The sequence below is a fragment of the Hyla sarda genome, chromosome 6, assembly GCF_029499605.1.
Source record: "Hyla sarda isolate aHylSar1 chromosome 6, aHylSar1.hap1, whole genome shotgun sequence".
Taxonomy (NCBI): domain Eukaryota; kingdom Metazoa; phylum Chordata; class Amphibia; order Anura; family Hylidae; genus Hyla; species Hyla sarda.
This window is the reverse complement of record NC_079194.1, coordinates 45,894,682-45,920,780: the sequence shown is the minus strand read 5'-3', so window position 1 is coordinate 45,920,780 and position 26,099 is coordinate 45,894,682. Positions and strand designations below refer to the sequence as shown.

General features: G+C 47.1%; 1 protein-coding gene across 2 annotated transcripts in view; it reads right to left on the bottom strand.

Moving 5' to 3' along the window:
• Window positions 1–26,099, bottom strand: part of FIRRM (FIGNL1 interacting regulator of recombination and mitosis) — a 105,928-nt gene that overhangs the window by 46,710 nt on the left and 33,119 nt on the right. For both annotated transcript variants that reach the window (XM_056523585.1, XM_056523586.1), the window contains 9 exons: window positions 25,638–25,702; window positions 23,528–23,676; window positions 22,406–22,526; window positions 16,249–16,435; window positions 16,002–16,084; window positions 15,856–15,907; window positions 14,785–14,874; window positions 9,998–10,183; window positions 1,206–1,325 (listed from right to left, as the gene is read on the bottom strand). In XM_056523585.1, the coding sequence (XP_056379560.1) occupies window positions 1,206–1,325; window positions 9,998–10,183; window positions 14,785–14,874; window positions 15,856–15,907; window positions 16,002–16,084; window positions 16,249–16,435; window positions 22,406–22,526; window positions 23,528–23,676; window positions 25,638–25,702 (1,053 nt within the window). The remainder of the gene's footprint in view (window positions 1–1,205; window positions 1,326–9,997; window positions 10,184–14,784; window positions 14,875–15,855; window positions 15,908–16,001; window positions 16,085–16,248; window positions 16,436–22,405; window positions 22,527–23,527; window positions 23,677–25,637; window positions 25,703–26,099) is intronic.

The following is a 26,099-nucleotide window of genomic DNA, read 5'->3' as shown; positions in this document are numbered from 1 at the left end:
AACCATCCGCAAAAATGTCAAGTACACCCCGCCAGTAAATGCTGGGGTAGTTATATACCCATGCCCCCCCCCACACACACACAATAACTTAATGCCCCACCAAGTAGTGCAGGGGCGGAAATACTCCCGCGCCTCGCACAAACACAGCCTGATAGGCTTAACACGTCAAACACTTTATAGATGAAAAGAGCTTAAATAGGCACTGTCAGATACAAAAACTTTCTATATGTTGTACATTTTGGCAAAATAATCTTTTTAATATACTTCATTAGAAAATGTTATTTCCTTTTTATATAAATCATGGCTTATAAAATCATGGCTTTGTCCAAGCTGAAGCACAGGCATGGGGAAAGTTTAGTAAGTGAGAGTGGGCTGGCACTCCTCTGTGCTCTCTCCTGTCTGATAGTACTCCTCTGTGCTCTCTCCTGTCTGAAAAGCACTCCTCTGCGCTCTCTCCTGTCTGATAGCACTCCTCTGCGCTCTCTCCTGTCTGATAGTACTCCTCTGTGCTCTCTCCTGTCTGATAGCACTCCTCTGCGCTCTCTCCTGTCTGATAGTACTCCTCTGCGCTCTCTCCTGTCTGATAGTACTCCTCTGAGCTCTCTCCTGTCTGATAGTACTCCTCTGTGCTCTCTCCTGTCTGATAGTACTCCTCTGTGCTCTCTGCTGCCTGATAGTACTCCTCTGAGCTCTCTCCTGTCTGATAGTACTCCTCTGAGCTCTCTCTTGTCTGATAGCACTCCTCTGAGCTCTCTCCTTTCTGATAGCACTCCTCTGTGCTCTCTCCTGTCTGATAGTACTCCTCTGTGCTCTCTCCTGTCTGATAGTACTCCTCTGTGCTCTCTCCTGTCTGGTAGTACTCCTCTGAGCTTTCTCCTGTCTGATAGCACTCCTCTGTGCTCTATCCTGCCTGATAGTACTCCTCTGTGCTCTCTCTTGCATGATACTACTCCTCTGTGCTCTCTCCTGCCTGATACTACTCCACTGTGCTCTCTCCTGCCTGATACTACTCCTCTGTGCTCTCTCCAGCCTGATACTACTCATCTGTGCTCTCTCCTGCCTGATACTACTCCTCTGTGCTCTCTTCCGTCCTGTCCTAGTAAAGTCTGTCAGAGTAATTTAGATTTTTTTTTGTTTTTTTGAGTCATTCTTTGCTCTCCAGAATAAGTTTCTAAGCCAAGTTATGGCCAGATCAAAGTCCTCACCTGCATCATGCTAAAAAGTGACCATAGCTGAAAGATAATTTCTATAACATCAGACTGCTGCTGTGCATCAAGATTCCTCTTCAGATGGCATGCTGTCAACATTGCCGAAAGTGACACATTCTGTGAATAGAATGAATAAATTATTTTGGACATTCAGATATTTTGTGCACAAAATGATAGTCAGAAACCGCTGAAAATCCCCAAAATCTAAACATCAAGGCAAGTGTACACAAGTTAAATTTGCTGTATAATCTGCAAACATTTCACGCAAAAAATAGTGCCGATTTTCCTGAGAATTATGTAAACATAGGAAAAAAATATTTTATTGAAACCTACAGTTGTGAATTTGGCAGCATATCCATGGGTAATCCAATGCAAAATATGCAGCAATACATTATAGTGGCAAGAGGAGAAATTTATTAAAACATAGAGCAGAAAACAAAAGGTGATGGGGCAGATTCATCACTGCCTTCAGAGCATGCCCCTAACCGCTTTTTTTGCGACTGGTGGGTATGCATAAAATAGCAAACAGCCCAACCTAAGCAAATTTCAGGTTCACTGTGCAGCAGTCGCAAATCCCTCCAAAATGTGGCCTTTTTGTGCAGAAAAGTTGCAAAGAGGAGAAATCATACAATGTGGTGTTCTGAAGTTATTTTTTTGCTTACCTGCGCCAAATTTATCAACCCCTTGTGATAGTAATATAAATATGTCACACATTAGCAAAACAAACAAGCAATTACTTAAAAACTCACTTTCCAAAGACGACAATGATAAATCTCCAATAATTATATGCAAAAACTATGTACAGTACAATCAAAGATGCTAGCAAAAAGTAAAAAGGAGATTTTTTAACACTTACCGTTAAATCTCTTTCTCGAAGGATCCATTGGGGGACACAGACTGTGGGTGTATGCTGCTGTCTTTAGGAGGTGACACTATGGTAACAAGAAAGTCGGCTCCTCCCACCTCCCAGCAGGATATACCCGCCTCAGGGCCCTGAGGTAATCAGTTTAAGTACTAGAGCAATAGGAGAGGACCGACAGGTCAAGGAAAAAACACGAACTGTCCGAGAACAGAAGAAAATATATAACTGAACACACCCTCGGACAGAGAACCAAAGAGAAACCCAAAAGGGGCGGAGCTGTGTCCCCCAATGGATCCTTTGAGAAAGAGATTTTACGGTAAGTGTTAAAAAATCTCCTTTTCTCTATCGGCTCCATTGAGGGACACAGACCGCGGAACGTACCAAAGCCGTCCCTTGGGTGGGCAGATAATCAGTCAGGCAGACGGCTATTCCACTGCCGCCTGCAGCAGTTTATGGCCCAGACTAGCATCAGCCAATGCGAAGGTAAGAACCCGGTAGAACCTCGAGAAAGTGTGCAAAGACGACTAAGTAGCCGCCTTGCAATCTGCGAGGCCGAGGCTTTGTTCTGGAGAGCCCAGGATGCCCCAACAGAAGTGGGTAGAATGAGCAACAACCCTGAAGGGAGGAATCTTCCCCCTACAGCGATAGGCTTCCAAAATGGCAGACCGGATCCACCGAGAAGTGGTGGCCTTGGAAGCAGGCTGTCCCTTACGACGCCCTTCCGTAAGGACGAAAAAGGAATCGCACTGACGAAACGAAGAGGAGATAGAGAGGTAATACCTAACAGCCCGAACCACATCCAGTTTGTGGAGTAAATGCTCCTTAGGATGAGAAGGAGCGGGACAAAAGGACGGAAGAACAATGTCCTCATTGAGATGAAAGGCTGAAACAACCTTAGACAAAAAGGAAGGATCTGGTCGGAAGACAACCTTGTCCTGGTGAATCACCAGAAATGGAGAACGGCAGAAGAGAGCTGCCAATTCAGACACCCTCCGAATGAAGGTGATAGCAACAAGAAACGCCACTTTCCAAGAAAAGAGGCGCAGGGACACCTTCCAAGGGGTTCACCTTGGAGGACACCCAGAACCAGAGTCAAGTCCCAAGGGGAGAAGGTGACCGGTAAGAAGGGGCAGCATGCGCCACTCCTTAAAGGAAGGTCCGGACATGAAAATTAGAAGCCAGAGAACGCTGGAAATGGAATAGAAAGGGCCGAAACCTGACCCTTAAGGGAACTGAAAGACAACCCCAGTCCCAAACCCTGAGCTTCACACCATCGAAAATAAGACCACCAGGTATGGTGGTAAATATTCGCCGAGGAAAGCTTGCGAGCCCTGAACATTGTGCGAATGACTTGGGAAGAGAACCACGGGTTCCCAAAACCGCGGACTCAACCGCCACGCCGTCAAATGCCACGACTGTAAAATGGGGTGGCAAAGAGGACCCTGAGACAGCAGGTCCGAACGAAGTGGAAGGCGCAGTGGAGTGTCGTCCAGTAGCCTGACCACGTCGGCGTACCACGACCTACGGGGCCAAACTGGAGCTACCAGTATGGCAGGAACGTCCTCCACTTTGGGATTCCTCAGAACCGGAGGGAACAGATAGGGCAGAGCAAACCCCGCCCAAGGAATCCACGGCTAGAGCCAGGGGGTCCCGGAACATTGACAAAATGGAAGAATCTTCCAATTGTGCCGACCCGAAGAGGTCCACGTCTGGAATGCCCCAGAGGTCGCAGATCTGCGCGAAGACCTCTGGATGCAGGGACCACTCTCCGGGGTTGACTGAGAAGCGGCTAAGGAAATTCGCTTCCCAGAAGCACACCAGGAATGTGAATCGCCAAATGGCCGGAACCTTGTTTTCCGCCCAGAAGAAAAAGCTTTGTCACCTCGGCCATGGCTGCCGAGCAGCGATTTATGTATCCTACGGCCGTGGCGTTGTCCGACTCGACGCGGACAGGGCGGAACTGAAGCAGGGACTCCCAAAGAAGAATCGCCCTGATTCCCAAGATGTTTATTGGAAGAAGGGCTTCCCGGGGAGACCAGAGGCCTTGAACCGTCCAGACCCTGAACACACCGCCCCAGCCCGACAGACTGGCATCCGTTGTCACCACCTGCCAGTGGAGGGAAAGAAATGATCGCCCCTGAAGAAGAAGGGGGGAGCGGAGCCACCAGAGCAGAGACTGACGGATCCGACGAGGGAGAGTAATCTTGCGATCGAGAGACAGAGGAGATCTGTCCCATCGAGAGAGGATCGCCAGTTGAAGGGGATGGTAATGAAACTGGGAAAAGGGTACGGCTTCCATGGCCGCTACCATCCGACCCAAGACTTCCATGTAATTGCGGATGGAAACTAGGGCCTGGGCCCGAAGAGAGTGGACTCCTGACAGGAGCGTCAGACGTTTGTCCGTCGGAAGGCAAATCCGGGCAGAGGTCGAGTTGAATTGATGTTCCAAGAAAAATCAGAGACTGGGCGGGAGAGAGGACAGACTTGTCCCGGTTTACCATCCACCCGAAACGATTCAGGATCTAGAGAGTGAGATCCACATTCTCCAGAGTCTGGACTCTGGTGGGAACCTAAATGAGAAGGTCATCCAGGAAAGGGATCATTGAGACTCCTCTCGACCGCAACAGGGCTATTACTGGCGGAAGGATCTTGTAAAGACTCGAGGAGCCGAGGCAAGATCAAAGCGGAGGGCTATGAATGGAAAATGCCCCTCCGGAACCGCAAAGCGGAGGTACCGCTGATGGCCGGGAAATATTGGAACATGGAGGTAGGCATCCTTGATGACCAACGAAGAAAGAAACTCCCCTTGTTCCATGGATGCCACTTATGAACATTCGGAAGTGGCGGAGAAGATGACGGTGAGACGCTTGAGGTTCAGAATCGATCACACAGAACCACCTTCCTTGTGGACCACAAAAATTTTGGAATAAAAACCCCCCAAAACATTCCCCTGGAGAAACGGGGACAATGACTCCCTGGGCAGGGACTGGAGGGCCTCCCGAAACTGCTTCGCCAGAGAAGGAGACCGGGGAGCTCGGAACTTCCTGAATGTGTGTGGTCCAGCTGTCTTGAAAAAATAAGAGACGACCTCCCACCCGAGAAAAACCTGCGGGTGGTGGCATCACTCCATGCGGAAGTGGGATTGCGGTTACCCGATTTGGCCGCAAAGCGACCAGAACGGTTGGTGTCCGTCTTCCAAGACGGTCTGTCACCTCCTACAGACAGCCGCATACACTCACGGTCTGTGTCCCCCAATGGAGCCGATAGAGAAAGTACAGGTGGTGGCGGAAGGGATAACAAGGCAGTGAATGTGGAGGGGAAAAGAAATAGGGAGGGTCACTCATGGCACACATAAATAGAGAACAAGAAAGCAAAATAGTAAGTCACAATATAGAGCAAACTTCAGAAGGTAGTAGTTAAGGACTATCAGGAGTCCGCAGTTACAATGAAAGGTAGCAAGACATGTTAGAGGTTTGGGAAAAAGTCACACTTTATTAGATAAGTCCACCGTATCCACTCTAATAGCGTTCAATTTTTTGTAACCATTATAGCATTAATGCAAGAGGTCACCATCGATGGAGATAAAGTGGGAGGATGCTATTTGGAGGCAAAGTGAATTTGGGCAGCTAATAAAATAAATTGCACCAGTCTACATGTAGCAGAGCTCATACTATCAGAGTCCAAGAAGGTTAACTGTAAGACTAAGGGTTCACACAGGATCCTGCGCAGATTTAATGCGCAGGATTTGTACCGTATATACTCGCGTATAAGCCGACCCGAATATAAGCCGAGGCCCCTAATTTCACCCCAAAAACCCAGGAAAATGTATTGACTCGACTATAAGCCTAGGGTGTGAAATACAACATCCCCCCCTGTCATCATCCAGATCCCTGTCATTAACACCCCCGTCATCATCCTCCCCCCCCCCCCCTTCATCATCACCGCCTGTCAATCCCTTTCAGTGGTCTTCAACCTGTGGAGCTCCAGATGTTGCAAAACTACAACTCCCAGCATGGCCGGACAGCCATCGGCTGTCCGGGCATGCTGGGAGTTGTAGTTTTTAAACATCTGGAGGTCCGCAGGTTGAAGACCACTGCGGCCTTCGTCATCATCCAGACCCCCCCCCTTTAGTTTTCTACTCACCTCCCCTCGGTGGGAAGGAAGGGTGAGCTGGTCCGGGCCATCTATGCTGCAAGGACCGTCCGGTGGGGAGGGTTAGTCGTTCAGGCTGTCCATTTTCACCAGGAGGCCCTGTGCGTCGTCGTCAAGGCAACGTCACTAGTCCGGGGCCGGCCCGGAGTGGAGAAGAGGGCCTCCCGGTGAAGATGGACAGCCCGGAACGAATAACCCTCCCCACCGGACGGTCCCTGCAGCATAGATGGCCCGGACCAGCTCACCCTTCCTTCCCACCGAGGGGAGGTGAGTAGAAAACTTAAGGGGGGGGGGGTCTGGATGATGACGAAGGCCGCAGTGGTCTTCAACCTGCGTACCTCCAGATGTTTCAAAACTACAACTCCCAGCATGACCGGAAGGCCATCTGCATGCTGGGAGTTGTAGTTTTGCAACATCTGGAGGTCTGCAGGTTGAAGACCACTGAGAAGGGATTGACAGGCGGAGAGTTCACTTGAGTATAAGCCGAGGGGGGCGTTTTCAGCACGAAAAATTGTGCTGAAAAACTCTGCTTATACTCGAGTATATATGGTAACTGCAGATTAGAAGCTGTGCTCAGTCATCTAGTTTAAATTGAAATCTGCAGCAGAAAATCCTGCGCATCATATCTGCGTACGTGTGAACGTACCCTAAAGGGGCATGAGGTTTCAGTAACCTCAAATATAAGGTCGGGAATCTTGTGCCCAAATGATTATATTATTGTACATGTCCACCATATGTGAGACACTGAGCCCACCTCAGAGCAACCCCGAAAGAATGAGGAGGAAATAGCTGGGTGTATTGAATGTAAACAAACAGGTACATGATATGACTGGTAGAGAACATACAGGGGCCTTTTTGACCAGAGATACCCGTCAGTTGTCTTGTGAGTAACAGGCGTACCAAGACAAGAGAGAGACAAGCTAACTTGGAGATCCTTTTCCCACAGTGTGATAAATGGCGATTTCTTATCCTTAGGTGATTGGTTAAAGCGTACCCGTCAGATCCAACAACATTTTTTATATATATATATATATATATATATATATATATATATATATATATATATCACTCACTACCTATTCCTGACCATGTGCATTTTTAGGTGTCTAGCACCTTTATTAATTTTTTTATTACACTATTAATTTAGCTCACTAGTCTGAATTCCTCTCAAAGGGAGGGGGAGTGGCCTCACTGTGCAGGTCTCCGCCCCCTCCCTCAGTATGATTTCTGCTCACATCTCCCCTAGCATTAGCAAAACTACAACTCCCAGCTTGTCCTCACTGACAGTAGCGGGACACAAGCTGACAGTGCACTCACAGCTGTCAATCAAGGAAGTGTGTCCATGACGCATGGACACAGCAGGAATAGTATGTGTCCAAACAGGCGGGGGGTAGTTGATTGACCGGCTTTTTCAGTATGAAACTGGTTTTGCATGCTTTACAAAATATCAAAAGTTTTTGCATCTGACAGTGCCCATTTAAGTGTCGAGTATAGAAGAGAGAGAGCAGAAGAAGGGTATAAAGGACTAAGCTTCAAAGAAAGCAGGGTCAACTAAAGAGGTAGAGGACATTAAAGGATGTAAGTAAGAGAATACCTTGATAAGCTGAAAAAGTTCAGTGGAAGGAGGGCTATATCTACTAAAGAGGGATCAAGAGATAAGTTTCTTCTCTAAAATATGATGAATGGAGGATAATTTTTGTGTCTGACCACTATTCAAAATCAATGGACACAAACCAGGAGGGAAAGAGGGATCATGTAGTAGGAGAATAACAGGAGAAACAGGATTGGAGATCTAGTTTGAAGAAGTGAGGGGTAATGGGATAGGATAGCAGAAGATGGTAAATATGAAGTAAGGTGTACAGTGGGGATCAAAGTTTGGGCACCCCAGGTAACAATTTGTATTAATGGGCATAAAGAAGCCAAGGAAAGATGGAAAATTTCCAAAAGGCATTACATTACAGATTAGACATTCTTATAATATGTCAACAAAAGTTAGATTTTATTTCCATCATTTAACCTTTCAAAATAACAGAAAACAAAAAAAATGGCATCTGCAAAAGTTTGGGCACCCTGCAGAGTTAATATCTTGTACTGCCCCCTTTGGCAAGTATCACAGCCAGCCAAGAGTCTTTCAATTCTTGTTTGAGGTATCTTTGCCCATTCTTCCTTACAAAAGTCTTCCAGTTCTTTGAGATTTCTGGGCTGTCTGTCACACACTGCTCTTTTAAGGTCTACCCATTGATTTTCAATTATGATGAGGTCAGGAGATTGTGAAGACCATGGCAAAACCTTCAGTTTACGCCTCTTGATGTAATCCCTCGTGGATTTCGAGGTGTGTTTAGGATCATTATCCATTTGTAGAAGCCATCCTCTCTTTAGCTTCAGCTTTTTCACAGATGGCATCAAGTTAGCATCCAAAATTTGCTGAAATTTTATTGAATTCATTTTCCCTTCTACTCGTGAGATGTTCCCTGTGCCACTGGCTGCAATACAACCCCAAAGCATGATTGATCCACCCCCATGCTTAACAGTTGGACAGAGGTTCTTTTAATTAAATTCTGTTCCCCTTCTTCTCCAAATGTACCTTTGCTCATTCCGGCCAAAAAGTTCAATTTTAACCTCATCGGTCCACAGAACTTGTTTCCAAAATCCATCAGGCTTGTCTATATGTTCATTTGCAAAGTTCAAACGCTGATTTTAGTGGTGAGGGCGTAGAAGAGGTTTTCTTCTGATGATTCTTCCATGAAAACCATATTTGTACAAGTATCTCTTTAAACTGGAATAGTGTACCACAACTCCAGTGTCTGCCAGATCTTTCTGGAGGGATAGTGCAGTCAAACGTGGGTTTTGAATTGTTTTTCTCACAATCTTGCGAGCTGTTCTGTCTGATATTTTTCTTGGTCTTCCAGATCTTGCTTTAACTTCCACTGTTCCTGATGACTGCCATTTCTTAATTACATTCCAAACAGAGGATATTGACATTTGAAATGTTTTGCTATCTTCTTATAGCCTTCTCCAGCTTTGTGAGAGTCAACTATTTTCAGTTTCAGATTTCTAGACAACTGCTTAGAAGAACCCATGGTGCTGATTGTTGGGGCAAGGTCAGATGAGTCTGGGCATTTAAAACCTTTGCGATTGACATCTCCTGGTCTTCCCAGATGATGATTGAGAACAATCCATGACTATAAATTCTGCAGGGTGCCCAAACTTTTGCAGATGCCATTTTTTTGTTTTCTGTTATTTTGAAAGTGTAAATGATGGAAATAAAATCTAACTTTTGTTGACATAAGAATGTCTAATCTGTAATTTGATGGCTTTTGGAGATTTTTCCATCTTTCCTTGGCTTCTTTATGCACATTAAGACAAATTTTTACCTGGGGTGCCCAAACTTTTGATCCCCACTGTACATGGCCAAGCCATAAAATGTGGGGAGATTCTGTCTGGCAAGGTCTGCTCAAATAGATTTAAAAAGCTGTAGATAGTTCAGTCTGTTATGAGAAGAGAGGTTAGAGGGTATACAGACTCCCAAGTAGGGTAAGAAACAATAAGGCGTTAGTTAAATCAAAATGAAGTTTGATAAGATTTTGGACATCCTGTGAAGGGTTACAGAATAAAATCTTTGACTTGGCTTGGTCAACCAGCAGATGGCCAAAAAGCAATCTGATTGGTTGCTATGGGCAACTGGTCAACTATTCTTCTGCACAGGTTTTGGATTAAACCTCCCAAATGTCCAAAATAATTTTCTCTAAGCCATAAGAGTTTACTTGAAACTTACCAACAGCTGTATGTCCTCAGCTGAAAACTTGCCACTAAGTAAGCTTTTGCACTGAGATAACGCTGCAGTGAATAGCCCAGCTTCTACCTGTGTTCTTAAAGAACTTGGTAGGGATGAAAGGGAAACATGCTGCCAGAAAGAAAAGTTTTCTGCTTGTGCTGGAGAAAAATTTTTTAGGAAATCCACCTGAAATAAAGAACATGGCAATTTAAGAATATATTCTTAAGTTTAATCTTCAGAAAATATTAAAGCTTTTCTTTGCTCCTAGGGCCACATGTGTTCTTCTCTTGCGTTTCCATTTAAAGTTTAGCCAAGTCAGCAACAGACCGGCCAAGCCCTTGTCTCGGAAGCAGAAGACAGGAGATTGGGGGGACTGGATGGACTTAATGTAAGATCTGTGGTATTGTATCCACCCCAGAGAAGGTGAAAATACTTAATGACTCTTCCCAGCAAGAATGAGTAAATAATAAAGGGGAATAAACCCATAGGAAGTGCTCTAAAACATAACTTTTACTAGTTTATGGTTAAAATTAGAGGTGCACCGAAATGGAAATTTCAGAACCGAAACGAAACCGAAATAAAAAAAAAATGTCCGGCCGAAACCGATACCGAAAATGACTTCTCCCCGTCTTCTGGTAAAATGCAGCGCTCCGCTCATTAGATTAGATTCCCCCACATTAGATTGCAGCTCCCCCACAATAGTAGGCAGCTCCCCCACAACAGTAGGCAGGTTCCCCACAATAGTAGGCAGCTCCCCCCAACAATAGTAGGCAGTTCCCACACAATATTAGGCAGCTCCCCCCACACAATATTAGGCAGCTCCCCCCAACAATATTAGGCAGCTCCCCCCACATTAGGTCAGCAGTTCCCCCACAATAGTAGGCAGGTTCCTCACATTAGGTCAGCATTTCCCCCACAATAGTAGGCAGCTCCCCCCAACAATAGTAGGCAGTTCCCACACAATATTAGGGAGCTCCCCCCAACAATATTAGGCAGCTCCCCCCACCACAATATCAGGCAGCTCCCCCCAACAATATTAGGCAGCTCCCCCCACATTTGTAGGCAGCTCCCCCCCCCCACAATATCAGGCAGCTCCCCCCAACAATATTAGGCAGCTCCCCCCACAATATTAGGCAGCTCCCCCCAACAATATTAGGCAGCTTCCACCCCCCCCCCCACAATATCAGGCAGCTTCCCCCCCCCCCCCCCCACAATATCAGGCAGCTTCCCCCCCCCCCCCCCCCCCACAATATCAGGCAGCCCCCCCCCCCACAATATCAGGCAGCTCCCCCCCCCACAATATCAGGCAGCTCCCCCCCCCCCCACAATATCAGGCAGCTTCCCCTCCCACAATATCAGGCAGCTTCCCCCCCCCCCACAATATTAGGCAGCTCCCCCCCCCCCCACAATATTAGGCAGCTCCCCCCCCCCCCCCCACAATATTAGGCAGCTCCCCCCCCCCCCACAATATTAGGCAGCTCCCCCCCCCCCCCCCACAATATTAGGCAGCTCCCCCCCCCCACACACACACATTTGTAGGCAGCTCCCCCCCACATTAGGTCAGCAGTTCCCCCACCCCACAGACATACAGCTTCCAGCCATATACAGTGTACGGCTGGAGGCTGTATGTCTGTACTGCTGCCCCCACAGTGTTCCGGTCACCGCTCCTCCGGCCCGGGGTCACATCTACTGCTATGGCCTATGGACCATAGCAGTAGGTACCGGGACCGGAGGAGCGATGACCGGAACACAGAAGAAGATCTCACGGTCAGTGACGTCCCGTGCGTACGACCATAGAGGCGGAGAAGCGAAGGACCGAAGGAGGATCGCAGGAGGACGCCGGGGAATGGTGAGTGACCGCCGGACATCCTTATGTCCCGAAAAGATTTTTCGGGACACAGGGATGTCCGGGATAGGATTAGGAATACTTCTTTTTATGTGCCCGGGCCGGCTCCCGTGTATGGCTGCAGGCGGGGGCCGGCCAGCGCATATAAAAACTAATACTGTATGCTAAAAACCAGGGGGCCTCCAGCTGTTGTGAAACTACAACTCCCAGCATGCCCGGACAGACTATGCCGGTTCGGGCATGCTGGGAGTTGTAGTTTCACAACAGCTGGAGGCCCCCTGGTTTTTAGTACACAGTATTAGTTTTTATATGCTCTGGCCGGCCCCCGCCTGCAGCCACACACAGGAGCCGGCCCGGGCACATAAAAAGAAGTATTCCTAATCCTATCCCGGAGAGCGCCTTCCCCCAAACCCCCCCCCCCCAGATGTTGCGGCCGGCCCCCCCTGCACCCCCCATGAGTGCCTCTGCCACTGGCAGTGTTTGTAACTTGTGCTGTGGGCGGGCAGGGGAGGTGGGTCATTATCGGCAGATTTTTAGTTGTTTCGGCATTTTGCCGAAATAGCTATTTTCGGCCGATATGTATCGGCCGCCGATATATCTGTGCATCCCTAGTTAAAATACACCATTATAGTGACCAAATAAAAATTCAATTAAACTCTGATATCAATTGTACCAATATATATATAAACCAACGTGTTTCCGCTGCATAAAGCAGCTTCCTCAGTGGAAACAGTTAGAGGTACAGTTAATTATAACCCTAGTCTTTTGGTCTGGTGTGTCAGACCACAAAGTACCAAAATCCAACAATGAAAAGGGTCCAGCTATTGCTGTTTATATATGCATAGTGTATTGTTATTTACACTCATGGATACACACAGAGTTCAACCATCAGGTCAGGTCTATCACAGCATAATATAGGATCTGAGCAAATTATATAAAAAGTACCGGACACAGGATACGCTTCTGAAGTACAGCATGGGTGCCAGTAGCCACTAACTGGCTCCCTACTACTGTAGGTAGCGCTCGGGCCCATGCTGTACGGGACTTCAGAAGCCTATCACGTGGGGACTGGAGGTGCCCTCAGGAAATTTACCAGTCTGGTACTTTTTATATAATTTGCTTAGTTTCTATATTATGCTGTGATAGACCTGACCTGATGGTTGAACTCTGTGTATCCATGAGTGTAAATAACACTATATACATATAGTGGTACAATTAATTGAATTTTTATTGGGTCACTATATTGGGGACTGGATTGAGCCAAATGGGAACTGTGGGGGAGTGGGAACAGGTAAGTATGTCTCTCGTTCTTTTTTTTGTCTTCATACTGCTGTGTATATTAGCTCTATGTACATTTAGGTGCACTACAACTCAACTCAATAAAATGTTATTGCTGTTCAACGCTTATTTGTTTACCCTTTTCTGATCACCATCCCTGGTTGGACTTGATGGACGTATGTCTTTTTTCAACCATACTAACTATGTAACTATGTATGATTTGCTGCTTCTCAGAGTAAAAAAAAAAAAGACTCCACAACCCTTCTCTATTATGTGTTATTCTTATTTTATTGTTATTTTTATTTTACTTATTTGTACATCACCAACATATTCTGCAGCACTGTAAAGAGATTGTCATCACTCACTATCTAATCCCAAATAAACCTATGAGTACGTTTTTGAAATATGGGGAGAAACTGGAGTACCTAGGGGGAAACCTGCACAAAATCCATGCAGATGTTATCTTTTGTTAGATTCAATTCCAGGTCCTCAGTGCTGCAAAGCAACAGCACTAACCACCATGCTGACTAAGAGTGCCCTAAACCACTCTAGGAATGAGCTATGGACACCTAAATGCATTTTTTTTTTCAATAGTAAAGTTTTATTAAGCTTTAAACAAACAAACAGGAAAGTCCAATGTATCGAATGTCACATCGGTAGCACCCCTCAGACAAGGGGGTACAATCTGTAAAGAAAAGGTTTAGCAACAATTCAACTGAGTAGCTAAACCAGTGTTTCCCAACCAGGGTGCCTCCAGCTGTCCATGCCTGGACAGCCAGCTGTAGTTTTGCAACAGCTGGAGGCACCCTGGTTGGGAAACACTGACCTAAACAGTTAAGAAGGGTTAATGGAGGAAATAACATTTCAACCTTAATGAGCAGTAATGACTAGTGTAGGGTAGTAAAAGGTCGAATATCATTGGATGGCTTCCATCATGGCCGTCAGAAGGGGGGGTGGGGGAGAAGATGAACGTTGGACCTACCTTGTGAGCTAGACAAACTCCAATCCTCTATGAGGCCTGGGCGTATCATGTCATATAGATATGTAGGGATATATGTCAGGGGGGAGATAAGGAGGGAGGGGGGTTTAAATGCACTGAACTTTGGTGTAACAGACGAAGGTAAACGTGACTAAATGTGCGCTGGAGTGGTGTCATCCTGGACCACGCACTTACTATTTTTGCACACAGGTTTTGTATACTGTGTATTGTTTGCCTGCTCTTGTTTCTACTCTGGCACATGTAATTTCATATAGTGAATTGGCACTAGCACTTTACTCCTTTTCTTGCTTGAATGATCTATTGTGATTTATGACCAATTCACAGCCGCCCCTAGCTTTTAAAGAAATACAGCCAATGCATAGTGCAGTTAAGCATTTTCCTATAGGATTTAAAAAATATATATTTATTTATCTATTTTAAAAGCCAGAACTAGATTTGTATGAAGCGCAAAATTAGTGCACAGCGTGTGTAAAAAATACACTAACTTCCCATTCTGGTGAAATCTGTAGTTTTGCAGAACTTTTTTTCTAAATCTATTGATAAGTTAAAACTGAAATTGGTTTATTGCGTTCACACTCTGTATACGCCTTTTTCATTAGAGCAACTACTATTCAAAATGTTGAAATTAGAAGCTGTTTATATTCATTTGAAAAGATTACAAACCTGGTGACCAGCATCCATCAAGAAGAGCAGACGCCTAAGCAGAACAGTTAGGTGAGCCAGCTGGTAAGCATTCCTAGGGCTTGACTTTACCTGCACAGAATCACAGTGTAAATGAAAAGGGGACTACTAATGAAAAAATAGCAGAGATAGAATCAGAGATAGAATATGTTACATTATTATCAGACTATATAAAAAACCCACTGGTTCTTGTGGTGTAAATTTGGAATTGTTATTTTTTTATCTAGTTTGCTGTAAATTGTTAGGATCTTCTGCTATTAAACACATCATAGGTTAAATTTGGAAGTTTCCAGCGCATGGCTACAATTGGAAAGTCCAAAACCAAATGAATATGCATAGCGTACTCTGATAAAGGGGTACATTCTGACGTCAGGTGAAAAAACGCTAATTTTGCAGAAGCTGCATTGTTTACCTCTCTGCTCCAGTTCTGATACCACCTAGAATGCATTTGTTTTATTGATATGCAGTTTCTCTTATTTGCTGCTAAGAGCTTCAGACACCATTGAATAGCTCATATAAAATGTATAACATTACTGTTTGCTTTTATAATGTTTATACTATAAAAGCAGACAGTACCTTTCCTGAAGCTGACAGTGGTTACCAAACTTATAAAAATCACTTTTTTATTTCTCAGTCAAGGAGGCAGGGCTGAGCTAGTCAAATGCAACAGCCTGGCCTGCCTTCTTCCTAACCCTCACCTCCCAGATTGATGTCCAAAGCCCTGTACATCAATCAAGGAGGGACTAGTAGATTAGGGTGAGCAAGGAGGTGTGCCGGGCTGCGGCACTTGAGCAGCTTGGGGTCTGCCTCTTCGACACTTGGCTGAAAAATAAAAAGGAGATTTAAAAAAAATTGGCAACTAGCATCAGCTCCAGGAAAGGTACTGATTGCTTTTATAACGTGACAGACATCTAATGGTGTCTGCAGCTCTAAACAACAAATACAACTGACCGATTACCTTTAAGTTTTACACTGTATTTGGTCTACATAGTGGGAGCAGGACAACTGGATACTACAGGATAAATACTAGTGTACATCCCATGAATAACTTACCAAGAAGGCTATAATCTTAACATGGTGAGCGCAGAGTTCTGCAGTCCCATATCTGAGTATTAAAACAGAATCCAAATTAAAATTGATTAAACCCTAAAAACAAAGCATTAATGCAATCCACAGAGACCAGATGCAAGTGATCTTACCGTGCTAAGAAACACCACACGTCGATTGCCAAAAGGCTCTCAAATATTCTATCACTTAGAACAGCATTTAGAAGAGCATGCTCCTAAAACATACAGAATGACATATCAGCTTTTTGATCTTATGCAGAATAATAATGCAAATCCATTTAGTGCTGCGCAAAACAAAACAGGATACCGAGAGCTGAACATACTGTCACATGAACATTTTTTCTCATGTTAAGATTTTTGTCACATGACATGGACTTACCAGTTCAGCAAAGCAGCCTGGAGGGAGTGATACAATATAGGCACAAAGGTGGGAGCAGACATATTGATAAAAAGTAATAGGTAGTAGGTTATGCCCTTTCTCGATCTCATCCTGCAAAACAACTGGAAGGGCTATCTCAGGAGAACATCTTGCAAAGCTCTGCAGCACAGCTTTAAATATAGATATCCTAAAACAAATCCACAAAAAAATATTTTTAGAAATTCAGTAAATACATATTTATTAGGTGCAACAAAAAGGAGATTTTTATGCTTATGGTAAAATCTCTTTCTCGAAGGATCCATTGGGGGACACAGACCATGGGTGTATGCTGCTGTCTGTAGGAGGCTTGACACTATGGCAACAGAAAAAAATCGGCTCTTCCCAGCAGGATATACCCGCCTCCAGGCCACTGAGCTAATCAGTTTTAGTCCCAGAGCAATAGGAGAAGACCGACAGGTCAAAGGAAAGACCATGAACTGTCCGAGAACCAGAAGAAAAATAACTGAACACACCCTCTGATAGATACGCAACAGGAAGACCAGAAAGGGTGGGAGCTATGTCCCCCAATGGATCCTTCGAGAAAGAGATTTTACAGTACGCATAATAATCTCCCTTTCTCTATCGGCTCCATTGGGGGACACAGACCATGGGACGTACCAAAGCCGTCCCTTCGGGTGGGCAGAGAAACAGTCAGGCAGTCAGCTGTACCACCGCTGTCTGCAGCACTTTACGGCCCAGACTAGCATCAGCCGATGCGAAGGTATGAATCCGGTAGAACCTCGAGAAGGTGTGCAAAGACGACCAGGTGGCCGCTTTACAGATCTGCAAGGCCGAGGCATTGTTGCGGAAGGCCCAGGATGCCCCAACAGAACGGGTGGAATGAGCCAAAACCCTGAAGGGTGGGACCTTCCCCTTGCAGCGGTAAGCTTCCGAAATAGCAGATCGGATCCACCGAGAAATGGTGGCCTTGGAAGCAGGTTGTCCCTTACGCTGACCCTCAGTAAGGACAAAAAATGAATCGCACTGACGAAAGGAAGAGGTTAGAGAGAGATAGGCCCTAACAGTCCGAACCACATCCAGTTTGTGGAGCAAACGCTCCCTGGGATGAGAAGGAGCGAAACAAAAGGAAGGAAGAACGATGTCCTCATTGAGATGGAAGGCCGAAACGACCTTTGGTAAAAAGGACGGATCTGGCCAGAAAACAACCTTGTCCTGGTGGATCACCAGAAAAGGAGAATGGCAGGAGAGAGCTGCCAGTTCGGATACTCTCCTAATGGAAGTAATAGCTATAAGGAACGCCACCTTCCAGGACAGGAGGCGAAGAGAAACATCCCTGAGAGGTTCAAAAGGAGGGCCCTGTAAGGCACTCAGAACTAGATTCAAGTCCCAAGGAGAAGTGGGGTACCGATAAGGAGGTGCCGCATGTGCCACTCCTTGTAGGAAAGTCCGGACATAAGAATTGGATGCCAGCGGACGCTGAAAAAGAATAGAAAGGGCCGAAACCTGACCCTTAAGGGAGCTGAGAGCAAGTCCCTGTTCCAACCCCAACTGCAAAAAGGAGAGAAGGCGGGGAACAGAAAAAGAAACAGGAGAAAAAGACTGATGTTCGCACCAATGAAAATAAGACCGCCAGGTACGGTGGTAAATTTTTGCGGAGGAGGGCTTGTGAGCCCTGAGCATGGTGCGAATCACCTGGGAAGAGAACCCGCGGGCCCTTAAAACCGCGGTCTCAACCGCCACGCCGTCAAATGCAGTGACGGTAAATTGGGGTGGCAAAGGGGACCCTGTGACAGAAGGTCTGGACGAAGTGGAAGGCGCAACGGAACGTCGTTCAGGAGCCTGACCACGTCGGCATACCACGCCCTTCGGGGCCAATCTGGAGCTACAAGAATGGCCGGGACTCCCTCCGCCTCAGGACCCTGGGAAAGAGAGGAAGGGGAGGGAACAGATAGGGCAGAGCGAAGCCCGACCATGGAATCACTAGCGCATCTACGGCTAGGGCCAGAGGGTCCCGCGACTTCAACACAAACGGGAGAATCTTCTGGTTGTGTCGAGACGCGAAGAGGTCTATGTCTGGAGTGCCCCAGAGGTCACAGATTCGTGCGAATACCTCCGGATGTAGGGACCACTCGCATGGATCGGCCGAGGACCGGCGGAGAAAATCCGCTTCCCAGTTGAGCACTCCTGGAATGTGAATGGCCGATATGGCCGGCACCCCGAGTTCCGCCCAGAGGAGAATCTTTGTCACCTCGGCCATGGCTGCCGAACTGCGAGTGCCGCCCTGCCGATTGATGTACGCCACGGCCGTGGTGCTGTCCGACTGGACACGGAACCGGCGGCCCTGAAGCAGGGACTCCCAATGAAGCGGACAAAGAAAGATGGCCCTCAGTTCCAAGAGGTTTATGGGGAGATGTGCTTCCCGGGGAGACCAGAGGCCCTGAACCATCCGGTTCCTGAAAACACCTCCCCATCCCGACAGACTGGCATCCGTCGTGACAACCTGCCAGTGGAGAGGAAGAAATGATGGCCCCTGAGAAAGCAGGGGAGTGCGGAGCCACCAGAGAAGCGACTGACCAGACCGGCGCGGGAGTACAATCTTGCGGTCGAGAGACAGAGGAGACTTGTCCCACCGGGATAGAATCGCAAATGGAAGAGGACGGTAATGGAACTGGGCAAAGGGCACGGCCTCCAAGGCCGCCACCATCCGACCCAGGCCTTCCATGCAAAGATGGATGTAAACTGGGACCTGCGTCCGAATGGAGCGGACTCCTAACAAGAGAGTCAGTCGCTTGTCCGACGGAAGACGAATCCGGGCAGAAGCCGTGTCGAACTGGAGCCCCAAGAAGGCCAGAGACTGGGTGAGGGAAAGGACGGACTTGTCCCGATTGACCATCCACCCGAAACGAGATAAGGTCTGGAGCCTGGTAGGAGCCTTGATGAGGAGGTCGTCCAAGTAAGGAATCACTGAGACACCTCTTGACCGTAGTAGGGCTATGACGGGTGCTAAGATCTTGGTAAAGACCCGCGGAGCAGTGGCCAGACCGAAAGGGAGTGCCACAAATTGAAAATGACCTTTCGGAACCGCAAAGCGGAGGTACCGCTGATGGCCGGGAAATATCGGAACGTGGAGGTAGGCATCCTTGATGTCCACCGAGGAAAGAGACTCCCCTTGATCCATAGACGCTACCACTGAGCGGAGAGTGGCAGATTAGAAGGTGTTGATTGAGACGCTTGAGATCCAAGATCGGCCGCACAGAACCGCCCTTCTTGGGAACCACGAAAAGGTTGGAATAGAAACCCCGAAAACACTCCCTGGAAGGGACTGGGACAATGACTCCCTGAATCAGAAGGGACTGAAGCGCCCCCTGAAACTCGCTTGCTAGCGAAGGGGACCGGGGGGCCCGGGACAGAAAAAAACGATCCCCCGGAAGAGAAGCAAATTCTATCCTGCATCCGTTGGACACCACGTCCCTGACCCAGGAGTCCTGAATGTGCGCAGCCCAGACATCTCGGAAAAATAAAAGACGACCTCCCACCCAAGAAAAAATTGCGGGTGGGGGCGTCCCTTCATGCAGAAGTGGGTTTGCGGGTGCCCGACTTGGCCGCAAAACGGCCGGAACGATTTTCCAACTTCCAAGAGGGGCGCGCCCGGAAGAGGGGAACCTTTTTGTCCTGCAAGGGAGCCTATCTCGACCCTTTAGTGGGACCAGAAAAGACGAAGACTTCATACGGGAAGTAGCGCAAGCCCTATTCTGAGGTAATAAGGAAATCTTGCCGCCCGTTGCTTCAGAGATAATCTCATCAAGGCGCTTGCCAAAGAGTCGAGAGCCGGAAAATGGGAGCTCGGTGAGACTTCTTGGAGGCGGCGTCCGCGTCCCATGCTTTAAGCCACATGGAGCGATGGAGGGCCACTAGGTTACCGGTGGCAAAGGCAGCACAGCGAGCTGACTGCATGGAAGCAGAACATAGAAAGTCTCCAGCTTTGGAGCACTGGAGCGCTAGGTCAGACAGTTCCTCCGGAGGAGATCCGGAAAGAATACCCTGACGGAGTTTGGAAGACCAAACTGAGAGGGCCTTCGACACCCAGGCAGAAGCAAAGGCGGGAAGCAGGGAGGAACCCGCTGCTTCGAAGGGAAATTTTGCCAAGGTCTCTACCTTTTTGTCTGCCGGATCCTTGAAGACAGCCGCATCCACCAGCGGCAGCGGCGTAGCCTTAGAGAGGCGGTAGACTGGTGGGTCCACAGATGGAGGGGAGGTCCACTTCGTGATGAGGTCCTTGGCGAAAGGTTACCGCGCCTTAACCTTCTTTGCTTCCTGAAACCTCTTATCAGGATTCCTCCAGGCGGATTCCAGCGGGGTATCAAATTCAGCATGAGAGTTGAACATCTTGGGTGCCGGACGGGCACGACGAAAGGATACTTCTGGAGCTATGTCCGAAGATCCTGGGTCCTCTAGATGGAAGGTGTCTCTTATGGCCAAAACCAACGAGTTCACCATTTCCGATCAGTCCTCTGAATCAGATGCCAAATCGGAAGCTTCATCCGCAAGTTCTCCAGGAGAATGGGAGCGTGTTGAGGCGGCCCTGAATGAGGGAGAGGCTGACCTGGTATGCGGGTCTGGGGAGCCAGAGCAGCGACCATGAGAGCGTCCCCTGGAGGAGGGACGCCTGCAACCTGCTGGAGTAGAGGAGCGATTCCTGAGAGAGGAGCACCTGTGCCTGCCAGAAGACTCAGGGGATGACCCTGAAGAAACCCCTCTATGACGCTTGCGGGAGTGATCAGCATAGGGGGAAGGTGAACAGGTCCCTCTGGGGGCCCAGTGGAGGGAGGACCTCTCCAAGGCTGTCACCACAGAACAAGAGACCTGAGACAAGTCGGATATAGACTGGGAGAGGGAGGAAACCCAGACTGGAGGGACGGCCAAACCCACAGGGTCTGGAGGGACATCCTGAACAGAAATGTCAGGGGGGTCTGGGGGAGCAGTGGTGCAGGCAGAGCAAGTGGGTTCAGCAGAACCTGACATTTTTGTGTTGCAGTCTTTACAGGTGTAATAAGTATCCAGGGTCCCAGGTATCTGTTTGGAGGGAGGAACAGGTCTGAACTCGGACATAGTAAAAAAGAAAACGGTCTCACCCAAGTCTGTGTCCCCAACCGGCAGCTGCTGTGAGGAGAACTCCTGTGAGCAAGCTGAATACACTGGATCCAAGGAGCAGGGGGCTGAGCTATAATAAGGGCACCAATGATTGGCCCTGAAACCCCTCTCCCTGTGCGTATAGGGATCCCGGCCCGTAGTGCAGGGAGAATCCCCACACCGTAAAAAACCACTGCACATCCCCCTATGAATAAAGAGAGTCTTTTCCACAAAAAAAGGGACCCCCCCATAGAGAATGAGGAGGGAACAATACCCTCCAGGCAGGCCCCCCGAACTATAAGAAGAGTGGGCGAAAGTCAGGGTCTCCAGAGGTTGCAAGGGCTCATCCAGGACCTGTAGAGAGAGGGAGAATATACTCACCTTGTCTGAAGAGCTTACCTCATGGAGTCTTAAGTCATGAAGTCTTCAGTCAGCTTTTGTCACCTGCATCATGCCAGGCTGCAACAGCGAGGCGAGCAGGGAAAAGTGGGGGACCCGGACCCAGAGATACTACCCCAGGCGCTGACCGTTGGCGAGAAGGGGGTTGACAGTACATCCACGATGCCTGTGCCCCCTCAATCGCAAATGGGGAAACAGTGAAGCTATGTTCCTGAGACCCCACCTGAAAACAGGAAAGAAAAGGGAGATAAAAATCTAAAACGTCCCTAAACTTAGAAAAAAATAAAATAAATATGAGACATGGTCTGGGGAGAAACCCAGACCAGTGACCACCTCCTTAGACACTAAGCTAAAACTGATTAGCTCAGTGGCCTGGAGGCGGGTATATCCTGCTGGGAGGAGCCAACTTTTTCTGTTGCCATAGTGTCAAGCCTCCTACAAACAGCAGCATACACCATGGTCTGTGTCCCCTAATGGAGCCAATAGAAAAAAAAAAATCTATAACTATGACTGAAACCTAAGTAACAGGCTACTTTTCTGCATATTGGATTTTATCTAATTTTGTTACGTTGTTTACTGTTTAAGGTAACTTTAATCCAACATGTTTCCTATACATAAATGTACTTACCTTTCTGAAGATTTGCTACTTGAGCACCATAAAATCTGCAACTCATCAGGTAGGGTGGGAATTTTTTTCACAATGTTTATCAGAAGCAAGCAATGAGAAAAATGATGTTCAGGTGGGAGATCTAAGGAGAAAAATATACACAAGGTTCATAATAGGGATCGACCGATATGGATTTTTTAGGGCCGATACTGATAATCTGTGACCTTTCAGGCCGATAAATTATACCGATATTTCGGTATAAGTTATCGGCTATTCCCCCCCACCGGTCCCACAGAAGCCGCTGCAGATCAATGAACTGCAACGGCTTTGGTGGGGCCAGAGACCGCGACCGCCACCTGCTTCGCTCCCCCTGCCTGTCCTGGGGTCCTCCCTAGTCCAACCACCACCTCCGCTGCCCCATTGCCTCCCCCATCCCCGGTTTTATAATTACCTGTTCCCAGGGCCCGGGGTCCACGCTACTTCTGGCTCCAGCTGCGTCCTGAGCTGTTACTGTGCGCACTGACAGTGACGTCGCGTTGAGGACGTCACTCGTCATTGCGCTGCGCAGCGCCGAGCACAGCAATAGCGCAGGACGTTGCAGGAGCCAGAAGCAGCGCGGACCCCGGGAACAGGTCATTATAAAACCGGGGATGGGGGAGGCAATGGGGCGGCGGTGGTCTCTGGCCGGGGAGGCGGGGCAGGGGGGTGCGGCATTATCGGCATATCGGCAAGGTAATTGCCGATACGATAATGTCCAAAATCGTGAATATCGGCCGATAATATCGGCCAATCCGATAATCGGTCGATCCCTAGTTCATAACGTCAAAAATCTGCATCTAATTACTGTGTGTTCTAATGTGACATTGCAGGCAAAATGTAATACATAATGGAGCAGATGTATCAAACCCAATCAGAGCTCAGCTTTCACTTTACCAGGGCAATTTGAGAAATGAACCCTGAACTCTGATTGGTTACTATAGGCATTTTAAATATATCTGCCCTGAGTATAGGATACGCAGTGACATAGCTACAAGCGTCTTCGTGTTAGCCAAGTTGTCACAAAACATTTTGAAGCCTTTAGATTTTAGGATGGACACCTGTGTTAGAAACTAAATTCTAAAAATCCTAAACAATGTGTCTTACCCTGAAATTTATTCAAGGCCAACTCCATAAATGGCTTGGATGACAATAACTGCAGAATAAGTGCATCGAGAACCACTAGGAATGCACTGCGGATTTCATTTTTATGAATATCAGACATGGAGGCTGCATAGAGACTTGGAGGAAACAAACTATTAAAAAAAAAAAAAAAAAGTGTAAGTCTATTTTACAAAACCATTTTATGCAAACATATGCACTTGTACATGCCACTGATGCTGATGTCCTTCATTGAATTTTAAGTGTCAGTCTAGTGTTACTATCCCAGGAATGGTGAGATACCTGCCGCTAAGCAGTACAGCTTCCAATGTTAACATACGACATCCAGTAAAGATCATGTACAGGTTATACTCTTAAATAGGACCCATGCACATACTTGCTTGGCATCTTTAGACCAGTGTGCAGATATGTCTCACCATGTCTGACCCGAAGATCAGAGAGGAGAATAATACCAGCCTAACACAATAGCTTTAAATCTGCCATTAAGACAAAACAAACAGCAAAACAAATCAGCAAGACCTGGAAGTAGGGATGTATCAATACAATTTTTTTAAGACAGAGTACGAGTACCGATACTGTAATTTTAGTACTCACCGATAACAAGTACGAGTACTTTTATTTTAAAGGGAATCTGACACCAGGGTGACCCGGTCTCTGGAGCTGCTTACCGTGCTTACATGTGGGTCGTTGTTGTGCGCAATGGAGGCGGCTGCTGTAATATGAGCCAAGATTTTTCTCTTCTCCATTGGACAGAACAAAAAATTTGCATTATGGGAGAGACTGATGACCACATGGTGAGCAGCGGTAGAAACCAGGTCACCTGCACTATCTACCTATAAATTCAAGTTAGTGCAAGTGACTCTGCTGTAAGATTGCCTTTAATAGTAGGTAGTATCCCCCTGCAGACGTTAGTAGCAGCCCCCTGTAGAACACAGGCCCCATTTGTAGACAGAACGCAGGCCCCCTGTAGACCACAGCCCCCCTTTAGACAGCAGCCCCCCATTAGACAGCAGCCCCCCTGCAGATGTTAGTAGCAGCCTCCCTGTAAACCGCAGCCCCCCTGCAGATGATAGTAGCAGTCCCCCTGTAGACCGCAGCTCCCCTTGTAAACAGCAGGGCCCCCCCTTTAGACATTATTAGCAGGCCTCCTGTAGACCGCAGCCCCCACCCTTGTACACAGCTCACCTGCGGCTGTCCTCTGACGGGTGCTGCTGCCCCGTTCTCCCGTCCGCATAATGGCGTTCTATGGAGGAGCATGTGACATACACATCACTCTGCTTCCTCCGTAGCGTTACACTGGGAGCAGTGGAGGAGGTGGAGTGACGTGTGCGTCACATGCTTCTCCATGGAACGCCATTATGCGGACGGGAGTACGAGAGAACAGGGCAGCGGCGTGGCAGCAGGTATTGGATTTGGTATCGGGGACATTGAACGAGTCCCCGATACCAGGGAAATGGCTAGTATCGGCCCTGATACCGATACTAGTATCGGGACATCCCTACCTGGAAGTCTTCATTTGTTACCTCCAACCCTACCACCTAAGTTTTCCATCTTTTAAACCACTTTCTTACATTCATATCTGCAATGTGGAAACTCTGCATCAGTTCCCTTTGTTGCTGCTGCTGAACATATAGACGGTTTGCTCTATTTCAGACAAACCGCGCCAAAAAAGTTGTAAATCATAAGGTGTGCCAAATGTGTGCAACTGGTGCAAATCCCACCCCAGGTTACAGTAGGCATAGATTTTCTGACTTTTGGACAGTCCCAGCCTTTTTTTATTTTTAAATTGGTAAAATCACTTCAATTGTATTAAATGTGGGTAGCTGGCTTGACATGATTTTTTTGGTTAGGTTGGATGTGACTTATTGGAGAACGAAGACAAGATATATTTTATAACACAGCAAGTGTTTAATTTACATAAAGATAGTTTTGTAATAATAGCATCTTTTATATTGTCATATTCATACCCTTTAAAATGTTTACACAATTGTCCTTGCTCACTTGTACTATCACTTTATTGGTGGTTTATAATAGAAAAGTGATAAGATGTATCTTATACAGTATAATAAGCAGAGTAACAAACCACTGCACTTACCTATGTATCTGAAGGTATAACCGATGGAGACAGACACAGGATCCTGATAAAAACGGCATGCATTCCTTTATTTAAAAAAAATAAAATGATTTAACTATTTAAGGAATCAGACAGTTTTTTTTTTACATTTTTTTCCTCCTTGCCTTTTAATAGCCATAACTTTTTTAGTTTTCCGTCTGCAAACCCATATCAGGGACAATTGCACTTTGTAAAGACACCTGTAATTCCTTTTTTGTTTACATTATAATGATGGATGGTTCATTCAATGTGGAACACATAAACACACTGAGGGAGATTCTCAAAGAATTTTGCGCAAAAAAAGGATTTAAAAAAAGAAGTCGTCTCCTCCCAGCAGGATATACCGGCCCACTAGCACTGAGCTAATCAGTTGTGTCACAAAGCCATTGGAGAAGCCAAACCGCAAAAGGAGAAAACATCCAAAGGACATCAAAAGTAATAATA